A 22,384-nucleotide genomic window follows, 5' to 3' on the forward strand; every position below is an offset into this window, starting at 1 on the left:
ATCTGACAGTAATGACTGTACGGTGATTTAGAGATTTAATGAGTCTTATGATGGCTCTCAAGTTATCACGATGAAGTGATCGAACGCACCACATGACAGCAGATCCAACTCTATTATGCATATTAATAAAAAATGCATTTTTTTTAATTTTCATCTGATAGGTTGATTTCTTTGCATCATATCAGTCAGTTGTGGCTTGGTTGGTGGCACTCTCATCTCTGAGTCACGAGGCTGTGGTTTCAATCCCAATCCAGTGATTTGAGCATAAAAATCTAGACTGACATTCCAACATAGTTCCTAATATAAACCCTGCTAGGTTTATTTTCTCTTCAAGAGGTGATATTTCTGTGATTCTAACAGTTGCAAACCATTGTACTTCACTGAGCATTTGACATAACTGTCACTAAGCTTTTAACCTTTTATTTTCCTGGAATTGCAGCATTGTTTTTACAGAAACGTGTTAGTAATGTAATAACAAGATCCTTAAGACTGTTCCACTGTTCTACACTGTCACGAAAAGTGAATCCAGTTGCTCCTACATCTTTAAATTAAATGCATATTGTGATTAAGTATTTGGATTTCAAAAGTCCATGGAAACTCTGGTGACTAGGCCAAGTTACAATACTTTTTAAATGCAGGAAGCCTAAACCTTTCAGTGCCTTGGTAGCATTTGTCTCTGACCCAACTATTATGGTATGAAGCATATATTTAAAGAAAAAGGGATGATAATTATTTTTTAAAATATTTTCTACAATATAACTGTGCACAACCAATATTTTAAAGCAGCAATCACAAAAAAAACCTTTAACTGTAGGCATCAGAATCAGATTATCCCTGACTTAGATGACGTGAAATTTGTTCTTTTGCGGCAGCAGTACAGAGCAAGGACATACAATTACTATAAATTACAAAGATAAATAAATAGTGCAAAAAGAAAAGGAATGAGATAGTGTTCATAGTGTCCTGGACCATTCAGAAATGTGATGGCGGAGGGGAAGAAGCAGTTTCCCCAATCGGCAAGATAACATAAAAAAAATTACCTCTCTCTGATTCAAGAGTCTCTCCAGATCTGCTGCCATTTGGTCCTTCAGACGAAGTAAAGCTGCTTTTTCTTTTTTTAACTGACTGAAAGGGAAACAAGCCCTCTTAAGCATTAGAAGGTTACCATGACTTATTAAACAAAGGTTATTTTTCCAACTAATGTGGTTACTTGACCATATTCCAGGAATTCCACGTAGTAATCGCAAAATTGCTGTAAGGATTAATATAGGAACACTAACTTTACAAGCATTTTTATAGTAAAAGCTTATCTTTAGGCAAGGACAAAAGCATTTGAAGAATGATAATTTCTTAATACCAACTGCTCCAAGTCAGTGCTGGAGCTGAGGTTTGAGAAAACTCACTGAAGCAGAGTTTGAAAGTCTTCATAATTAGGTAAAAGGAACAAGTAACTACTGCTGAACCACAATGGTTTTGACAATGTTGACATCAGAATGACGGAAACACATTCAAAAATGTTCTGTTGCTCGCCTTGCTATTTTTCAGCACTTTCTAGCATCTGCATTTCCCCAGCATTTGAAAGCACATGAGTATAATCAAATTTGGTAAGGACCGACGGACCTGCAGAAGCAGCAAAGGTCACTGGGTTTAGAGCCCACAGGTCTCCAGCTTCACGATTTAGAAACTAACCTGGTTGGTGACAGAAGTTTGCACATCAGGCTGAGCAGAAGTACAGCCCATTAGTGTTTGAAAATCAAAAAAACTGCAGATGCTGGAAATCTGTAACAAAAACAGACAATGCCAGAAACCCTCAGCAGATCAGATAGCACCTGTAGAAGGAGAAACAGAATTGACGTTTCAGGTCGAAAAGCCTTAGTCAGAACTATTCTAAGGGTCTTCAACCTGAAATGTAAACTCTTGTTTTTTTCTCCACAGATGCTGCCCGGCTTACTGAGTGTTTCTGTCATTAGACTTTAATCCTGCCAAGCAAAAACTCAAATGAAAGAGGCAAAAGGTGTCAGTTCTTCTTTACGTCTGTGTTATTACCACCTTTGCTCCAAGTGCAGGTGTTCTGTGGCTGCTAGCAATACCTCCAAAGCAGGTAAAGCAGCTATTTTGTATATGCTGTTGTGGGCTTAATAACAGAAAAGGCAATGACATTTTTTTTGGATGGGGAATGTTATTACCAAGTTAATGCCTTGCTCCTGACTATGTACTTTTGAGAGCCATCAACCATTTGTAATTCTGTGCTGTTCTGTGTTGGCATTGTATGCTTAGCAGGTGAATTGGTGCTCATATGATTCTACATTAGTTCTAACTATGTATCACAGCTGTTTTACTAGAGGTTGAATTGTTTATATTCAAGAGTATTAACATCTAAATTCACAATTCATCTGGGGAAGAATTCAAGACATCGTTCAAGACACTAATTTTTTCTGTTCAATTTGCCATGATTTCCACTTTCCAAATACCAGTCTGGGGAATCAAATTCAAATATAAAAAAAGCCAAATGATGTTAAATTCAACAGCCATTAGTTTTAGAGTGTAGCATTTGTATAAGACTAAAACAACTTCCACCATCCACAACCCCCCCCCCCCCCCCCCACCTGACCAGTTTTCGTGGTAACAATGAAAGTCTCTGATCAGTAAAAATAAAACTCCAGTTAACTGGATCGACTGATGGCAGTTAAAAATAGAATCAGCAGCAAGTGAATCATTATGAACTTTTGCCAAAATCATCTTCTCTGTGAACTACTTTAGTCAACAGGGTTTCAAATGCATTTGATTTCATTTCTTGTTTATGAAAATTTGGCAAATCATATGCCAAAACAGAAAATAATTCTCAAACTAACTCTGACTTGGTCCTGTGCAAAACGATTGGTGCTGTAGACAATTACTCCTTCTTTCGTGTCAGGTTCTTTAAGAATGGTTCACAAGTATCTAATATGTCAGGAATGCCACAGGAAAGGAAGTAGCCAATTTAGCCCTGTGAGCTTGCATTAACATTCAGTGAATCAGGATTGATCTGTAAGCCAACATTGCCTTTTTCCTCATAATCCTTAACATCTTTGGTTAACAAAAGTCTATCAACTGCATACTTAAAATTAACCTGGACATAATATCAACTGGCATCTGTGGGAGAAAATTCCAATTTTCAACCACCTTTTATTCCAAAAGAAAGTTTCATAACTTAGTTTCTGAAGGGCCCACCATTAGAAATAATTGAGTTCTGGATGATCACCAAATTTTACTCTTATTATAGCTTATGCATTCACATATGTCCAGACAACTAAGTTCCTGCTGAAGTTCAAGTTCAGCTAAGTACAGACTTTGTAAAACTGTTTCAAGACTGAAACAAAAACAACATCCACTTATAGACACTATTTAAAGATGTGAGTGACAGTCAAAGGTTTACTATTGCATCCAACCTAAATGTCAGTTTCTTTTTTAAGTGGATTGACAGTGGGCAAACACAGAATGAGGTATAGGTGTCAATAGAGCAAACTAGGTTCTATTAGAAGCATGACTTAAGTGGAAGTCAGTGTGAAGCCATTTGTGGCACATTGTTGTGTATTATAAACTGATGAGGCCTAAAAAGATGGGCCACCAGTGTGAAACACTCACAGCTGGCATATGTGTAAGCAGAACCTAAATTTGAAATCTGGTTATGTGCACGTAAATAGATATCGCTTATGGTCATGCATAGTTTGCTCCTTGCCTGGCAGGTACTTTGAAACCATGGCAGCAGAATGAATGTTTTGATCAACACAGATATAATGTTTGTGAGAAACAATCTGATTCTCATATTCCATGTAAAAGTGAAACAGGTTTTAAAGGTATGCCATTATTTGAACAGATACTATGAGCTTTAGCAAGGTTGCCTCAATAAACAAAGTGCGTATAGCTTGACCATTTCTTTGACCAAGTAATATATTGTATAATCGAAGATTTGAAACAAGGTTGGCTGTAGGGCAATTAGTAGTCTCATCTGTGTAAGAAGGTTTGGGTTCAAGCTCCACCTCAGAGTTGGGCAGATAAATCCAAGTTGATACTCCCATTGCAGTACTGAGGAAGCCTTGCAAAGTCAGAGATGCTACTCAGAGAGAGCAGAGAGGGGTCTGCTTTCCCAGAAAAGAAACCACAGCCCTGTCTGCTCTGAGTGGACATAAAAGTCCCCAGTGTACAATTTTTGAAGAGTGGAAACGTTATCTCCTGTGGCCTAACCAATATAGCTTTCTCAATTAACAACACTTAAAAAAAATCTTGTCATTTTTGCATACAATTATTAATTGCTCTGTATATCTTGGTTGAAGACTAACAGTACTTGAAAATGCACTACATCGGCTGTAAAGTATTTTGATGTTCCCTGAATGAGACAGGAAAGACATTATAAATAGATGGGGATCACATTCTTCCTTATACATTCCCTACATACAGGTAAAGGCTAATTCCAGGATGGAATCTCTGAAACAATTGCAGCCCATTCACCACCTTGAACTTTCTGAAGAATTGCACATGTATTAAACAGGCTGGAATACACCCTGGTTCTAATATGAGTAGCAGAGCATAGATATAAAAACCTCTACTTTAAACTTACTTTGACAGAAATATTAATCCATTAATTTTAAACACTGCAATGAATAATGAGTAATAGGAAAACCTACTGAAAGTCTCTTAACAGCTGTTGGGCTCATATCTACCATAAATGAAGGGCAGACCCGCATGAAACGCACACCAATACCCATTTCAAACAAAATACATCATCTTTTAGCATCAATAAGATTTCAGAAGATTCCAAGTGGACTTTTCTCTTTGGGATATTGGTTTAAGTATAGACTGATGGACTGAAAAGCGCCACTGCAAACAGGTGCTCTAGGTGAACTGATTTCAGATTATTTTCAACTTGTTCCTAGTGATTGTGATCTGAGGCACAATATAATGTAAAATTTGGGATTTATGTTGATTAATGTAAAATGTGCAGCAAGTGTCATTCTTTTGCAGTGATTGCTAAAATACTTTTGTGTGGCAAAAGGATACTTGGATCCTTCAGTCTGTACTTAAGCTGATTACAGAATGGTGAATTTGAATGCTGAATGCCAAGAGTGCAAAGTATTCAGTTTCTTAGCACTTGCAGTTCTCCTCGATAAATACAATAAAAAATATGTACCATACCATGAACTTAGAATCACCTGGCAGAATACCTCCACCACTTGCACTATTGCTAAATTTTACCCACAGTCTGGACTGCCATTAACTGATGTCCGCAACTGTCAAACTTTGCCCAACTCAACACAAACCCCTGTGGAACCCAATAAAAAAACTAATAATATGTAGATTAGTTGGATTTGTGATAAAATGTTTGATAACTTAATAGGCCATCTCAAATAGCAAAGTGGAAAATAATCTTATGTGATTTATTGCTCCGACTTCGTGTTACGTTACTTCTGAGTATAAATCACTTGCTGTACAGTACATGCCTTCTACAAAGATTTGGCAATATTTTCACATCTGTCACGATGCACACCTTTCTTTTCCAAGACACCACCATTGTTGTGGAGAGGAAGATCATCTTCCACTCCTCTCATCTCAGTCCAATGTCTCTTTCATTATCTTCCCCAAAAGTGCCAAAGTTTTATATATCACAATGCTATTTAGCAATCAGCAATCTACAATGCTGCTTTCTAGGAGTAGTTAATAGCGCCAGGAGATTTATCCAGGCACCTAACATACAACTTAACTATTTATTCACATGTAGGGCAAGATGGCCAAAACTGCACAGTGGAAATAGATGTTTTAAGTAGGTGATGCTTCAAAAAACAATATACTGTAATATATAAACAAACATGCATGTGTCCTTAACATGCCTAATGATCATTGGGAAAAGGAAGTTGGTCGCATGCCTTGGGCCATAGTTCTTTTCCTACATCTTCTTCATGTCTATCCTATCAAAACCTTTCATAATCAGAGAATCCCATCGTCTCACTACCAGCCTGCTGAATACCTCTTAGTTCTGGTTATGCTAATAATTCTTGATATTTACCAGACTTCATTCTCTAGTTGTGAAAGCTGTTGTTTGTATGTCTGGATCTGAGTCTCTCTCTGGTGAACAGTCTCAATAAGATAACTGTAAGGCTGTTGAGCTTGACCAAGTAAAGATTTTGCATTTGTAAGCTGGGGAAAGAAAAAGAAGAGAAAAAACATGTTGATAATTTCCTTTGCTAAAACATTCACTGCATCAATCACCTCAAATTCAACAGCTTGATAAGTGAAACAATTACTAATTTCAGATTGGTAGATTGATGAAGAACCACTGATAGTATTTACAAAACATCCTTTTAAATTAATCTTCCAAGGAAATGGCAAGTTCTATTTTAAAGATGCAACTTGCATGCATTGCTAATACAATATCAATTTCTTGCGCCAGCATCAAAAATCATGCCGTCAAACTATCCTAATTAGCATCCCATTCTTTCTCAGTTGGCACCTCATAAGCAGGCTTAGCCTCTGTCAGGGTGATTAATCACTGACTACATGATCAGACATTAATGGCTTGTAATTCAAAACTGTTCAAGATTTTCAAACAACAAGTGATTTCAAACACTGGATTAATTGAAATACTGAAATGTTTCTCTTTGTAACTTGGCTCATAAAATCTCACTCCCAGCCCAACTGTCCCTCATGATCACCCCTTCCTCCTCCTGCTTTATTTATTTTAATTATTCATTTATGGGATGCAGGTGTTGCTGGCAAGGCTGCCATTTGGTACCCATCTCTAATTACACTTGAACTAGTGATCTCACTAACCCAATTCAGAGGGCTGTTTAGATTTTAACCATGTTGCTGTGAATCCGGTGTCACATGGTTAAAGACAGCGGACTCCCTTCCTTAAAGGACATTAGTGGTTTCTCATTTGTTTTTAATTAACTGAATGTGAATTGTCTGCCTGTAATGGTGGGATGTCTCCTGGCCTCTGGACTATGAAAGCAATCACTGTTCCACTGAATCCTGAACTTGACATACTTCTGCACCGCCTGGCTAGTGAAAAATGCAAAATGGGAAGCTTGTTCTTGCAAGGATGCCATTCTATGATATACAGTTGTAGTATCCCTCAATATAGTGAAGATCAAAACAAAACCATAGACGATGGAAATCTGAAATAAAAACAGAAGATGCTGGAAAGACCTGACAGGTCAGGCAGCATCTGTGGAAAGCAAAACAGTTAACATTTCCCTTGATACAGTGTCATGATTGAGGAAGATACTGAGCCAAGAGATCAGTCCGTACTGACTTTTAGTGACGTTGACCAGTCCACGAAAAATGCTAATGTTGATAGTTTGCAATGTACATCTGGTTATTTATTTTTAATGACATTTGTTGGGCTCAAATATAAGAAAAAGTTGGAAAAAAAGTAACTTTCAGTTGCTGTGCAATTTTTGGGGGTAGTTATTTTCTATAAATTAAGATTTATAAACAGATAAGTTGCAATTTCTAGATAATGATTAGTTTCCTATGGGGAATTATGAGAGTGAAATATTATCTGTGATTCTGGAAACACATCATATCATTGCATTAATCATATTACAAAGTTTTGCTCTATTTGAAAAGGGTTCAATGGATTTACGTAATATTCCTTCCAGTATATGCTATTAATTAAAATATTCCAGAGTTCAGCTTTGATATTTAAGTTAATGGTATAGATATATAGTTACGCCCAGGTGCACACATAATTTTGTGTTCCAGAACCAATTGGTCCTAAAGATTACAAATTTCCAGTATTTTAGTTTTATAGTGTTTCTGCTGTGGATAGTTCCACTCCCTGTGGTACAATATTGCTGATGACAACAGTTTTTCTGCATACCTTTCTGGAGTACACATACTCCTTCCAAATCATCTTGGATTATGATCAAATAAGACTTTTGTTATTCATGTTCTATTAGTTTAGTGTGCTTTTGGCTGGTACAGAATGGCTGAGATCATTTGAAAGGAAAGGCAAGTTTAAAACTGTTAGTGAAACAAAGGACTGTTAGTGTTAGCTTAAATATATATGAATTCATTTACTTATGTTCTGCGTTAAATAGTGTGACATGGTTTGGATATGTATCGGGACATCAATACCTCACTTGAAAACAAAGTGAAGAGTTAGATTTTTTAGATTTTTAGAATTATGCAACACTGTTGATTCTTCTCAGGTGTTTTAGTGCAAGAACAATCAGTTTTACATAAGGGCTTAAACAATGAAACAAAACTCAAAAATATAACACCTTCCTACCCTTGGATCACCAATCTCTGCCAACCCCTTGGTACACTTAGTCATATAGCACAGAAACGGAGCCTTCGGCCCAACTGGTCCTTGCCGACCAAGATGCCCTCATGCTCGTCCCATCTACCAGTGTTTGGCCCATAACCTTCTAAACCTTTTCAATTCATGTACCTCTCCAAATGTCTTTTAAAAGTTGTTATTGTACCTGCCTCAACCACTTCCTCTGGCAGCTCATTTCACATACATACCACCCTTTGTGTAAAAAAGTTGCCCCTCATGTTCCTCTTAAATCTTTCCCCTCTTACCTTAAACCTGTGCCCTCTAGTTCTTGATACCCTAACTCTGGGAAAAAGACTGAGTGCATTCACCCTATCTATGCCCCTCATGATTTTATACACCTCTATAAGATCACCTCTCAGTCTCCTACGGTCTAAGGAATAAAGTCCTAGCCTGTCCAACTTCTCCCTATAACTTAGTTCCTCAAGTCCTGCAGCATCATTGTAAATCTTTTCTGCGCATCTTTCCTATAGCAGGGTGACCAAAACTGGACACAATACTTCAAGTGTGGCCTCACCAGCGTCCTGTATAATTGCACCATGACCTCCTAACTTTTATATTCAATGCCCTGACTTATGAAGGCCAGTGCGCCAAAAGCCATCTTCACCACCTTGTCTACCTGTGACTTCACTTTCAGTGAACCATGTACTTGTACTCCAAGGTTCCTCTGTTCTACAACACTACCCAGGGCCCTGCCATTCACTGTGAAAGTCCTTCCTGGATTTGACTTTCCAAAGTGCAACACCTCGCACTTATCCGAATTAAACTCCATTTGCCATTCCTGGAACTTAGTGTTACCACTAGGTCAGTAAGTTAACCTCTGGATTTACATCAATTCCCTATGTCCTTGAATAACTTTTAAGTCCTTAGATTGTTTTTTCTAGAACTTAAAATTCAATCAGGTAAGGATTCTTGACATTTAGCCACTTTAAAAAAAACAAGTGTTGAAGCCAAGGATGTTGAAAGAAATAGGTGATACATAAGAACTGCCCATGGCCAGACATTTAAGGAGAAATGCCAAGAAATAATAACATAGATTTAAATTACAGCAGAGAAAGATAGCATGGGTGCCATATGTAAATGACAAATTTGAAAAAATTACCAGTCTATAACAAAAACAAATTGAGGAATTTAGCGATTGCTCTAAAGAAAATGTCTCAACATATAACTTTGCAAATGCCTTTCTAGCAGACCAGTATAAAGGAACCTATTTAAATGCTCCCTGACTAAATTCAGTTATCTCACCTTCTTCACTGAAATATATCTGGCCAAACATGCAGATACAAGCCAACAATACCACTTCACGCCAAGACTTCAAAATGGAGTGGCATCTTACTGTGAGTATTGGGTTAGAGAAATGTTTACTAATTTTATAATTTTTGAAACTAACAGTATAATAAATAGTACTGTCAGAAACTTTTCTAAAAAAAGAGTAATTTCTGCTCTATTTATATTTTGAAATGACAACCTGCCCTGCTACTTTTATGATCACTGATTGGAAACCTTCAGTAATATACAAAAGAGCAAAATTAGATTTTGAAAGTTATTCAAAACTGGCTATAAAAGGCATATTTGTTTAAATGCGTTTTTATAAAGTGCTGGCTGACATTTCAGTGACATGATACTGACAGAACCAGTTTTTCTTTATGTGGGTAACAAGAGATCATTCAGCTGACAATCTGTCCAGAGTTTGGCTTTCTAAACACAAAGATAAATCCTCACAAGAATAAAAAAAGCCTGACAGGATAAATATATCAGGTGATATAGGAATTCAGATTAATCACCAGCATGATCTTGTTAGAATAACATTACAAGTGGCCAAAACAATAAAAGGTGAAATAGTGATATACATTTCTACACTGGATAGAACATGCAATTAAAAATCTTATGTATTGCTATATCTAAGAAAGAAACATTGTTGAGTATGTTTTGCTTGGCAGCTGTTGCATTACAGTCTGTGCTTGTTCCTGTATCTTTTGCTGCCAGTTTGTTTTTACCAAAAATCAGGACACTTCACATTCCTTGGAGCGTATTTCTCCTTAACTTTTAGCTCGTTTTTCAGTTTCATTTCAAAAAGTCAAACACTAAAACTTTCTCAAAGAAGAAATTAGCTTTAACCCATCAAAAGCGCAATATTACATTCAGAAGGATTTTCTTAACCTGATTATTCAGATCATTGTATACCAACACTATTACAATAAACTGTCACAGGACTTCCAGGACATCATACCAGTCCTGATGCTAATAAAAAAGAAATGCCAACTTCAGTCGCACTGCAAACTGAAAAATTTAAAAAATCATAGAAACAAACAGTGCAGAAGGAAACTATTTGGCCCTTCAAACATGTGCTGTCTCTTTGAAAGAGCTATTCTGTTTGTTCCACTTTCTGGCTCCTTCCTTGTAGATTTACAATGTTTTCTTCTGAATACATGTCATGTTACTTTTTCAAAGTTAATTACTGAATTGGTTCCCACCAGGCAATGCATTCCAGATAACAATTTCTCCTTAGTAAATTATCTTCTCCCTGCTCAGGTTCTTCTACCAATGATCCAAAAGCATCATATTCAGCTACCTTTGCCAAAAAGGGGTGCTCTGTTTAAAATTATACATTTTGTTCTATTAGGCTTTGTTGAGAAATATTAAGAAAAATACAACAGTCTACTTCAACTTATTTCATTCTAATTTCTTTACTTGCTAACACATCCGCTGGCAATAAATATTTATGAATAAGTATTTAAGAATCAGTCAGGTGTCTTGGTCTATGACTTCCCATTGCAGCGGTCACTATCTCTGTAACTGAAAGTTCCTAAGTACTGATAGGAATAGGATACGGAATCCTCAGATTAATCAATTAGTTAATGAGGTAATTATCCAGATCGACCTCTTTATTTTTGCTATTGTTGCTTGTTTGTTTGTAGCATTATAAAGATTCAAAAGCAATGTGCTGATACAAGAGACTGCAGATGCTGGAAAGCTGGAGTAAAACAAAATGTTGGACGAACTCAGCGTGTGAGGCAGCATCTATTGAGGGAAATGGACAGCTGATGTTTCGGGTTGAGACCCTTCATCTGGACTGGAAAGAAAGAGGGAAGACAGCCAGTATAAAAAGATGGAGCCAGAAGAGCTGGCGGGTGATAGGTTGATCCAGGTGAGGGGGTGATGGGCAGGTGAGGTGGTGGGGAGGGGGGGAGTGGGAATGGTGCAAGAAGCTTGGGGGGGGGGGAATAGGTGGAAGTGACAAAAGGCTGAAAAAGATGGAATCTATAGGAGAGGACAGTGGACTATGGAATAAAGGGAAGAAGGTGGGGAGGGGAACCAGTGCAAGGAATGTATGGGTGATGGGCAGATGGTGAAGGCAGGGGAGGAGAATGAGAGTGATGGGGGCCAGTGGATCAGGGAAAAAAAAAGAGGTAAGGGACAGAGGGGAGTGGTTACCGGAAGTTAGAGAAATCAATGTTCATGCCATCAGGTTGGAGACTACCACGGCAGAATATGAGGTGCTGTTCCTCTAATCTGCGTCTAGCCTCGACTCAGCAGTGGAGGAGACTGTGGACAGATATGTCAGCGTGGGAATGGGAAGTGGAATTTGATTGGCTGGCCACCGGCTGGTGCAGCGGACGGAGCGAAGGTGCTCGACGAAGCGGTCCCCCAATCTGTGTCGGGTATCAACAATGTAGAGGGGGCCGCACTAGAAAGCAATGCGTTTATGAGTTTGGTTTAAAAAGGATCACTTGTTTCACGTTGCTTTTTTTTGCCCCTAATGCACCTTATGGCATCATATTTTCCAAATCTATGCATAAATAGCTTCCTGGAAACCATGTTTGGAGTAACAAGGAACATGGAGCAGCACCAACCACAAATTCAGACAACAGCACTTAGTTAAATTGCTCTTTGTGGAATCCTGATTGGGAAATCAGCCTTTAATTTCTTCAACAGGCAATCTTGAACCTGCAAACTCCAAGAATTCACTTTGTTTCTCATGTGAGATAATGATGGATGATGAGGGTACATGCTGGGATGGCATTTCTCTTGGCTGGAGTCTCTAGAACCAGCAGTCACAGCCTCAGAAGAAGGGGTTGATCATTCTAGATAGAGATGAGAAGGAATCTCTTATATAAAGAATTCCAGAATCTCTGGAATACTTTATATAAGAGGGCTGTGGAGTTTCAGTCTCTGAGTATATTCAAAACAGAGATAGATAGGCTTTTCTTTATTAAAGGACTCAAGGGATAAAGGGTTAGTACAGAAAAGTAGTACTGAGGTAAAATTCTGGTATGATCTTAGCAACAGGCCAGAGTTGAATGGCCTACTCCTGGTTCTATTATGTTCTTATGGAGCACGGTGGGAGGGGGCTAGGAAGGGTGAGTGTGATGATGGATTCGGTACAGTGTGTGGGTGTGTGCGCCTGTATTTGGGGTGGGGTGCAAATACATTAAAGACAAGTAAGCACATGAGTCAAAAGGGGTCCTTGTCCGATGTTGAGCTGGAAACCTGAAATAAAATCAGAAAACGCTGGAAGCACTCAGCAGGCCAGACAGCATCTGCAGAGAGTTGAGCAGAGAAGGATCTTCCACTGAAGATACTACCCATTTTAAACGATGAAAAATTATTATGTGCTTGAATTTCCAGGCTGTAGTGAGGCTTAGGATTCAAATAGATAATCTGTTCACTGGTTTACCGGAAGATGTATATTACTTAAGTGGCCTCTTTGGTTTTGAATGAATATGCTTTCTAGCTTTTGAAGTTTTCTTTAACATTAACTTGATAAATGAACAGTATCTCATGGGAAAGTTATATTTAAAATATATATTTTCCTGTTCTTCTTTAATTGTTAAAAAGATGCTCTTGTAAGCCTCTGGATCATAGTCACTAGCTCCTCATGTAGCAAAATTGTAACACAAAGCCACTAATTTAGCCCCATCTAGTGAATGGCTTCAGACAAATTATTGAGGTTAGCACAAACAGATAACAGCCTAGAACTGGAAACACCCAACAGCAGTGTTTTCTGGTTAAAGAATCAGTAGCCCTATCCCTGAAAGGGCTGACGATTATTAACCCACTGTTAATTACAACCATGTATCCAAAACATCAATTGTATAGTATGCCAACAGTTGAATGGCATGTTTATGCCAAATAACATGCTAGACAGGTTCCAAAACAGGTATAAAATCATTCACCAAACTAGGCAGACCAAGGACTTCCTGAACTAGGTCTGGCTCAACCCTTTCAATGCATTTACCTTGAAAACTGTAGAAGTAGTGAACAGCAACTCACCACCAATCAGTGTACAGTGTAACCAGTAACAGAGAATCAAATAAAAAAATGATTTACCTCTTGACTTAATTCGTCAGCACGGAGCTTGTGACATTCAAGATCTTTTCGGAGTAGTGAATTTTGCTTTTCCATCTGTAACAATCTTCTCGCAAGATGAACACTGAAAAGGAAGGAAAGAAATTGGCAATTACTGGTTTGAAAGTACTTCTGTCCATATAAATTTGTAAAATCCCACAAGGGTTCCACACCGGCCTATATATCCATAAAGGTAGGTGGAGGAAAGCTTACCTTTTATAATACAAAGATCCGGGAATGTACATGGCTACACCCAAGACAAATAATAGATTAAATGTACATAATTAAATTGTTTGGAAAGTCACATTTCCCCAGAAGCAGCTTCAGCATACTAAAAAGCTTGTACCTGTAAATGATAGAACATTTCAATCAAGTTTTCCCATTGTCCTTGGAGAAGTGGTTTGTTATTAAGTTTTTCAGGATCTGGGTGTCGCTGGCCACCACTAAATGAGAAGATGCGGGTAAGCCACCTTCTGGGACTGCTGCTATCCTGCTGGTGAAGCTACTCTCAAAGTGCTGTTGAGTAGAGACTTCTAGGATTCAGAACCAGTGACAAAGGACAGGCAATATATTTCCAAGTCAGTCTGGTATGCAAAATGGGGGGAACCTACAGGTGGCGGTGGTCCAAATCAATGTCATCCTTGCCCTCTAAGGGAGAGATTGTGGGTTTGGGAAGAGCCATCAGAGTAGGCTAGGCAAGTAATGTCGGTGCATTTTATAGATGGTACAGACAGCTTCTGGAATGCTGGGAGGGGTACCAATCAAATCATCTGCTTTGTCTTAGATTGTGTTGAGATTCTTGAGATTTGTTGATAAATCCAAGCAAGTGGAGAGTCTTCTACCATGAGGCATTCTTGACTTTTATCATCACACAAGATAAACTGTAAGATCTGAACTAAGTGTAGCTGATCATAATTGTTGCTTGGTAGGTTTAGCTTACGTTATGTTAAAGCAGGTTAATGATTTATTTCAAGCATCTCTGCAGAACACTCTCTTTTAATCCCCAATTTTCTACAGCTTCCAACTCTGTTCCAACCAAGCTCATAACCAGCTTTAAGCATAGTTTTCAATTGCAGCTACCTGAACATGTAGCTTTCATTAAAAAAATCCAAGATACTCATTTGTCTTTTCTCTTTACAGAATAAATCCATACACTCATTTTTAGAAAAAAAGTTAATTCGATTGTATGCTGCAGCCAACTGCATGCAGTGCTAAATTCTATGCTCACAAAGCTATATTAAACCTCAAAGATTATTGTGTAAATATATCAATTTCTTCTTCTAACAGTCTTTGTATGTGCTTAGAGAGGCATTCCTTTTTAAATGGAAGTATGGTCCCAGGGATTAAAAATAACTAACTTTGTGATTGAGATCAAGTCTCATATCAAATTCAGTAGTGCCAATCTAGGTTTAGTGAACAAAATCTAAACAAATCACACTGGCTCTTGTCATATTTTGGGAGATCTGCCATCAAATAAAGCATGCAGGGGCAACAACTTGATTGGCATGTCATTGATAATACTGAAATCATGTTTAATTTACTAAGTTGCTTTGCACATGGTTAATTTATCAAAACATTTGGCTTTAGAGACAGGAAAAGACCTGCAAAAGACAAAATTATATTTTGATAAACTGACATGCTTCATTGACTATCATCATTTATTTCACTTTTGTTAGTCAGTATTCACAGAAATGGAATGATTGCTGAAAAACACATAATCTAAAAGAAAACTTTCTTATGAGGACTAAGAACTTGCAAAAAAAAAAGCACTATACGTTTTAGTGGATATAACCACAAAATTAAGGGCAGATCTATTACTCAATGCAAAAGTTAAATTCCTTTCCTTTAATGCAGGTGTCACTCTCTGAAGCAATAATCTGCTGGAAGAACTCAATGGGTCGAGCAGCATCTGGTGTTGCAAGGTTTTGACCCGAAACATCAACATTTCCTTTCCTCCCACAGATGCTGCTCAACCTGCTGAGTTCTTCCAGTCTCTTCTGTCTCTTTGTTACACTGTGAAGCAAGTTGTATTCCATTAAATGTGATTATAACAGACATCACAAATCAAGACAAAGATCAGAGGTGTAGCAGTGTGGAGGAACCAGAAGTATCTTGGGGTCATGTCTTATGAGGATAGGTTGAGCAAGCTAGGGCTTTTCTCTTTGGAGTGAAGGAGGATGAGAGGTGACTTGATAGAGGTGTACAAGATGATGAGAGGCATAGATCAAGTGGACAGTCAGAGACTTTTTTCCCAGGGCAAAAATGGCTCACATGAGGGGGCAATAATTTTAAGATGATTGGAGGAAGGCATGGAGGGATGCAAGAGGCAATTTTTTTTTTACACAGAGAGTGGTGGGTGCATCATGGAACACACTAACAGCAGTGGTGGTGGAGGCAGATACATTAGGGATATTTAAGAGACTCTTAGATAGCCACACGAATGATAGAAAAATGGAGGGCTATGTGGGAGGGAAGGGTTAGATAGATCTTAGAGCAGGATAAGATGTTGGCACAACATCGTGGGCCAAAGGGCCTGTACTGTGCTGTAATGTTCTATGTTCTATGTAATTGTCTGGTCTATCTTTTTCCCCTGACATCCAATAAGTTTGGTTTTTAGAAGTACTATATTGAACTACTTTGAACGTTAAAGATGCTAATTCCACAAAATATATTTAGTAAACCTTCCTTTGGATAGGAAAGGCTGAAGAACCAGATTTCACAAATCAGATCAGAAGTTAGGAAGTTGTGTGGCAAGTGATTCACCACAGGAAGCCTAACTTTTCTACAATGCTCCAAAGCCTTTCTCTCTTCTACAAGGCACAAGTCAGGAGTGTGATGAAATCCTTTTCACTGGCTTGAATGAACATCAACAGGAGGTTTGACATCATCTAGGAAAATGCAAAAGGTAGCCTATTCTCAGCGTAAAACCATGGCTTGATTAGCACCAGGAACATTCACTTTCCCCATCACCGATGCAGCATAGCAACAGTGTGCCTGCACTTCATTGTATGAACTTCCCAAATCTTCAACTTCATCAGTGATGACAAGGGCAACAAAAACACCACCAAATGCAAGTTTCATTCCAAGTTGCACACCATCCTGACATAGAAATATATTTCCATTCCTTCATTGCTGCTGGGTCAAATCCAATGGAAGTTAGTTTGACTAGAAAGACTGCAGCAGTTCAAAATGGTGGGTCACTTACACAGCTTGGGCAATGAACTTTGGCCAAGCCATCAATGCCCAAATTCAATGCATGAATTTAAAATAACCATTGGTTTCTTTCAGTCATACAGTTGCACTGTGGCTCAAATATATGCAAAAATTATGTTTGTTGAACTCTTTTTCATGTTGATCATGCCTTTATACTGAAATACATTTAAAAGATAATTTTCAATGAAACATTTGTTATCTTTCTGCAAAATTTGTGCTTAGGATAAAATGCCTAAAATCATTTAAACTAGGACAAGAAATGCTTATATTTGTGAAATAACTTCTCAGGACACATGTAAATACCTAAAAATCAGGAAAGAAACAGATTCCTCAGATTTGTTCACAGTGTATCTGAAGAAAATCAAACAACATCAACAGTCACATCTTTTCATCTACTGCAGTTTGCCACCAATGTATCCCAAATACAATTGTGTAAAAATTAGTCATTGTTCTGGAAAGCCCTGTGCGGATCCCAAGGTACCACTTAACTCAGATGAGGCTAGCTGGCAGACTCTGCTTAAACAGAATGCCACTTAATTCAATCATGAAGTTCCTGGCCTGCAAGTTGATACAGAATCCAGTTAAGCAAAACATAATTCTGGGAAAAGAGAAAGAGAGCCTTTTTACCCCCCCAATCTACAAATGGATTAAAATGAATTAATTGCTGAAAATGGTAGAAGTTACTTCTTCATGCTGATAATGTTTGCATCTTCTATTTCTCTAGATTTATAGCATTTGGTCTTGGGGTTGTTCATTATAAGGGTACTCCAGAAGTAAGGAAATAAATGCAAGTATTAGAAAAACAAATACATGTGCATTTCCAGCATTTTATGCTGCAATTTGTTTCAAATATGAAGGGTCAGAGCGCATGAAAAACAATATCTAACAGAAAACAGAAGGAGTACTAAACTTGAAAGGAGCAGGGAGATACCATGGACGGGGGGGGGGGGGGGGGGGGGGGGGGGGGGGGGGGGTGGGGGGGGGGGGGGAGAATGCAATTGACTGGCAAAAGGAGTTAAATAAGTGGTTGAGTTGCATTTTTCTTGCAACTCACATCCTCAATATTACAAAAGTGTGTAAAGTGGTAAGGAACAGTGAAGGTAAAAATGGAGATCAAATATAAAAGATGAGGTAGAATCAACCAACAGACTGATTTAACCTTCCACTTTCCATAACTAATGATTAGTTCTTTAGGTTTATAACCAGGATATCAGATAGGCAAGACAATGTTGATATTCTGGAACTTAGTACACAACCAAAGATGTCTACATTATTTATAGAAAGATGCTTGGAGAGCTGAGTCACCCTGAGAGTTGGTTAGGGCAATTATTTCATAGTTGAAAAGTCTGGGGATTTTCCTGACAACTTCTAGCATTAGTAGGGTTATGATCTCATCTACAGCAATACAAAAATGAGTCAGTGGCTCAGAGCTGGGAGAATCAGAGATGACCATTGTGATATGACTGTATTATCCAGTACATCAAGATTTTCAAATAAACCATAGTTATTGTCCCGTTACAGCTCTTCCTACATAATGAAGCTTCATTTCTGTAAAACTGTGACTGTTAAGAGCAGTTTTCTATGTACTTTATCAAACATGCCATTGTAGGTGCTGCTGAAGCCTGTATATACTCTTCTTAACAGTGATTTTCAACCACATTCCAAGACTACATGTCAAGTCAGCAATCATACTCAAATATTCCTTGCATCAAGCAGGAATAGCAATGCAATGCAATCCAACTTAAAATATAAGTTTAACAAACTTTTTGGCATTAAACATCCAGCCCACAGAAATATTATTTGAGGATTGTTTCCGTGATCAATATAACTTATGTAATTTGATTGACATAAAATTAATATAATTTTAACAAAAGAATTAATGTTTTCTTTTTCAAAGAATCTTTCTTTTAAACAATAAATATTATAAGCATAAAAAATACTTAGAAATTTACAGATGGTGCAAAAGCACCCAGCTGCATATTCTTGGCACATATTTACCCTCAAAGATTAGAAATACAGCAATAAATTGCGATCAAAATTAAAACAGAAACAAAATCACTGTAAAAGTAGTGAAGTCTATTGCAGACTAATTTTTAGATTTATCAACTCAACAGCTTTTCAATTTCTAGATTCACTAAGAAGACCTTCTAATCGTGTTTTTACTGTCTGCATTTCTCAAAAGATTTTTTTCAACACTTGTGCCCTAGGGTAGAACTGAAGGATAAGAATGGAATCTCAGAAATGCTTGAAAAAAGACTGATGAGAATGAAGACCTGATTTTGGATAAATATCTAGTGTGTCTGCCTACTGAGATGTTAAGTAATCTTGCTGAAAGCAGCTTTATAAAAACAAGGGAAATGGTCAGAAAACAATTGTCAGAAATCTAAGATTGATGGATATGCATTTTTCTAATACCAGACATGTGTATTAAATTTAAATGGATGATCATTACTGGATAGAAGAACATTTTTCACCAGTGCATTTGTGACCAAATGTTTGATGAATTGTTGAATAGTCTTAAAGATTCTGTCCTGGCAGAGTTAAAATAAGGGAGGATTCATGAAAAGGGAAGATGGCCAGGATACTTGAGGAATTAGTAGAGGCAGGGATAAGGACATGTTCCTTTGCATCCCAACCCAGTTTAATATCACCAATTCACCATCGAAAGTGTCTGGTAAAATGTCATGTATCTGATCATGTGCAACTGTGTCCATTGCAATCAATTTCAGTGAAGGAATGTAATCAAATATTTTTCCACAATGCTGGATGAACATTTGACCCCATCATTTTGTGCCACTACTGGTAGCAGTAAGGGCACTTTAGCAGCAGAGAGGCCACTGGCAATGAATTTCTGAGTCATGACAGGTGTTATACAAATTGGTTTTGTTTTTACTCTAAGGTGGAAAAACACACTAAACTTTTCTCAGCCGCAATTGATAGCCATCTACCATAGGTGAAAGAGAAAAAGTTCTTTTGGTTTTGCTCCTATCTATATTTGGTTGTCATTATTAATTAAATTGGTTTACTATGTCGCAGAGGTACAGTAAAATACTTTCTTTTGCATGCCATCCATACAGATCATTTCATCACATCAGTATATTGAGGGAGTACAAGGGAAAAGCAATAACAGAATGCAGAAGATAGTGTTATAGAGAAAGTGCCGTGCAGGCAGATAATATGATGCAATGCCATTCCGAGGTAGATTGAGGTCAAGAGTCCATTTTATTGTACTAGAGGACTGTTCAATAGTCTTATAACTGGAGGATAGAAGCTGTCCTTGAGCCTGGCGGTACATACTTCCAGGTTTTTGTATCTCCTGCCCGATGGAAGGGGGGTGAAGAAGAGAGAATATCCAGGATAAGTGGGATCTTTGATTATGTTGGCTGCTTTACCGAGGCAGCAAGAAGTGCAGACAGAGTCTATGGAGGGGAGGCTGGTTTTTGTGATGCGCTGAGCATAACTCGTCGTAAAAGGAAATGCAAATGACAGGAATATGATATGATAGAATTTCCATCATTTGTGCCATATCAATACTTGGCAGAGGAATATTCCATGACTACAGGCTGGTTATATTGGGAAGGGACTGAGAATTCAAACTGACTGGAGTGGATATCCTTTAACCTAATATTCCTTTCACACTTAAGAAATTAATCATTTATATGTTCATTATAAATCAGAAGAAGAATCCTTTCCACCCTGATTAACGCTCACTGATAATCTCATTGCTCACAGGCTTGGTCTTATTCAGGGTTAATTTCCTGAACTTTTGTTTTTCTGTATTGATGTTCCATCTTTAACAACAGTAGATTCCATGGTTGCAAGTTTAAGGTTTACTAATCGGAGCTCATTGCACCTGGTGGATTGTGACTTTCCCATGATTTTTCAGAGGCAAAGATAATCTCTTTCATGCCATTGTCACGCATCAAAGGTAACTATTGCTTTGTGCCAGCTTCCTCATCGAGGCTATCTTGCTGTGTTTATGTGCTGGGGGTACGTCATCCGATCAGGCAACGAATGTCATCAAGGATTTGCCCTACAGGATGTTATCTTTAACTGGTGTCTCAGCTTAAATTCCATTATTGATTCTGCTCGTGTTGCTTATAGTACTGCTGATTTACATTGGGGGGAAAAAAAAATCAGTCTTTTAATATGGGTCCTTGGAACCGAATGCTTGTTATAAGAATAGAAACATAGAAGCATAGAAAACCTACAGCACAATTCAGGCCCTTTGGCCCACAAAGCTGTGCCGAACATGTCCCTACCTTAGAAATTACCCATAGCCCTCTATTTTACTCAGCTCCATGTACCTATCCTAAAGTCTCTTAAAAGACCCTATCATATCCGCCTCCACCACCGTTGCCGGCAGCGCATTCCACGCACTCACCACTCTCTGAGTAAAAAAACTTACCCCTGACATCTCCTCTATACCTACTCCCCAGCACCTTAAACCTACGTCCTCTTGTGGCAACCATTTCAGCGCTGGGAAAAAGCCTCTGACTATCTACACGATCAATGCCTCTCATCATCTTATACACCTCTATCAGGTCCCCCCTCATCCTCTGTTGCTCCAAGGAGAAAAGGCTGAGTTCCCTCAACCTGCTTTCATAAGGCATGCTCCCCAATCCAGGCAGCATCCTTGTAAATCTCCTCTGCACCCTTTCTATGGCTTCCATATCCTTCCTGTAGTGAGGCGACCAGAACTGTGCACAGTACTCCAAGTGGAGTCTGACCAGGGTCCTATATAGCTGCAACATTACCTCTCGGCTCCTAAATTCAATTCCGCGTTCATTAATAGTTCATTATAATGATGTTATAATAATAGTTCATTATAATGATGGCAAGACAAACCACATTATCCCCAAGATTTCAATTTTAGCTCCAGCTAACTGTACAACTTCAGCAGCTGGGACTTGCACAAAGCTACAATGATTTAGAAGGTATGTATTCAAGATTTTAATCTTTCTTTGTCGTTTGAAATTTTCAATATTTCAGCTTTTGTGACAAGAAATGTCATCTTGAATTTGTTTTCACTCAAAGAAGTGCAGAGGACACTGGATAAATATTGTACAATAGGTTTTTGTGCTCTGAAACAATGGGCTAGATGATGCTCGCTTGCACATTGCCAGGAATCCTTATCTGTGCTCCACCGATGCTCACACTTATCTGGGCTGGATATCTCAACAGTTCTTTGTGCCCTGAATCTAATAGTATGGTCTGAACAAGAACAGCATGCATGAGGTGACACAGTGAGGGGTTCTGATCTGACAGCTGGCAAAGCTGGGGGGTGGGACTTTGTCAGGTGTCAAAACCTGTAATTGATCTTTAGTTTTTAAAAGTTGCAAACATTGAATAAAACATACAAAAACTATTTAAATTGAAGTAAATAATATGAATCGTTTGATACTAAAATAAAGAAAAAACATAACTAAACATTAAAAGTAAAGCAAAATAACACAATAAAAGTAACTTACTTTCCCCTTGGTATTCTAAATCTTATTCCACAAT

At 38.0% G+C, this 22,384-nt stretch overlaps 1 protein-coding gene across 2 annotated transcripts in view; it reads right to left on the reverse strand.

The window, feature by feature from the left end:
* The window catches only part of pibf1 (progesterone immunomodulatory binding factor 1), an 84,654-nt gene that overhangs the window by 8,032 nt on the left and 54,238 nt on the right, over positions 1 to 22,384 (reverse strand). For both annotated transcript variants that reach the window (XM_052026711.1, XM_052026712.1), the window contains exons 14-16: positions 13,649 to 13,751; positions 6,041 to 6,171; positions 1,041 to 1,125 (exon numbers count right to left, since the gene is read on the reverse strand). In XM_052026711.1, coding sequence (XP_051882671.1) covers positions 1,041 to 1,125; positions 6,041 to 6,171; positions 13,649 to 13,751 — 319 coding nt within the window. The remainder of the gene's footprint in view (positions 1 to 1,040; positions 1,126 to 6,040; positions 6,172 to 13,648; positions 13,752 to 22,384) is intronic.

This window comes from Pristis pectinata, chromosome 11, assembly GCF_009764475.1.
Source record: "Pristis pectinata isolate sPriPec2 chromosome 11, sPriPec2.1.pri, whole genome shotgun sequence".
Classification (NCBI taxonomy): domain Eukaryota; kingdom Metazoa; phylum Chordata; class Chondrichthyes; order Rhinopristiformes; family Pristidae; genus Pristis; species Pristis pectinata.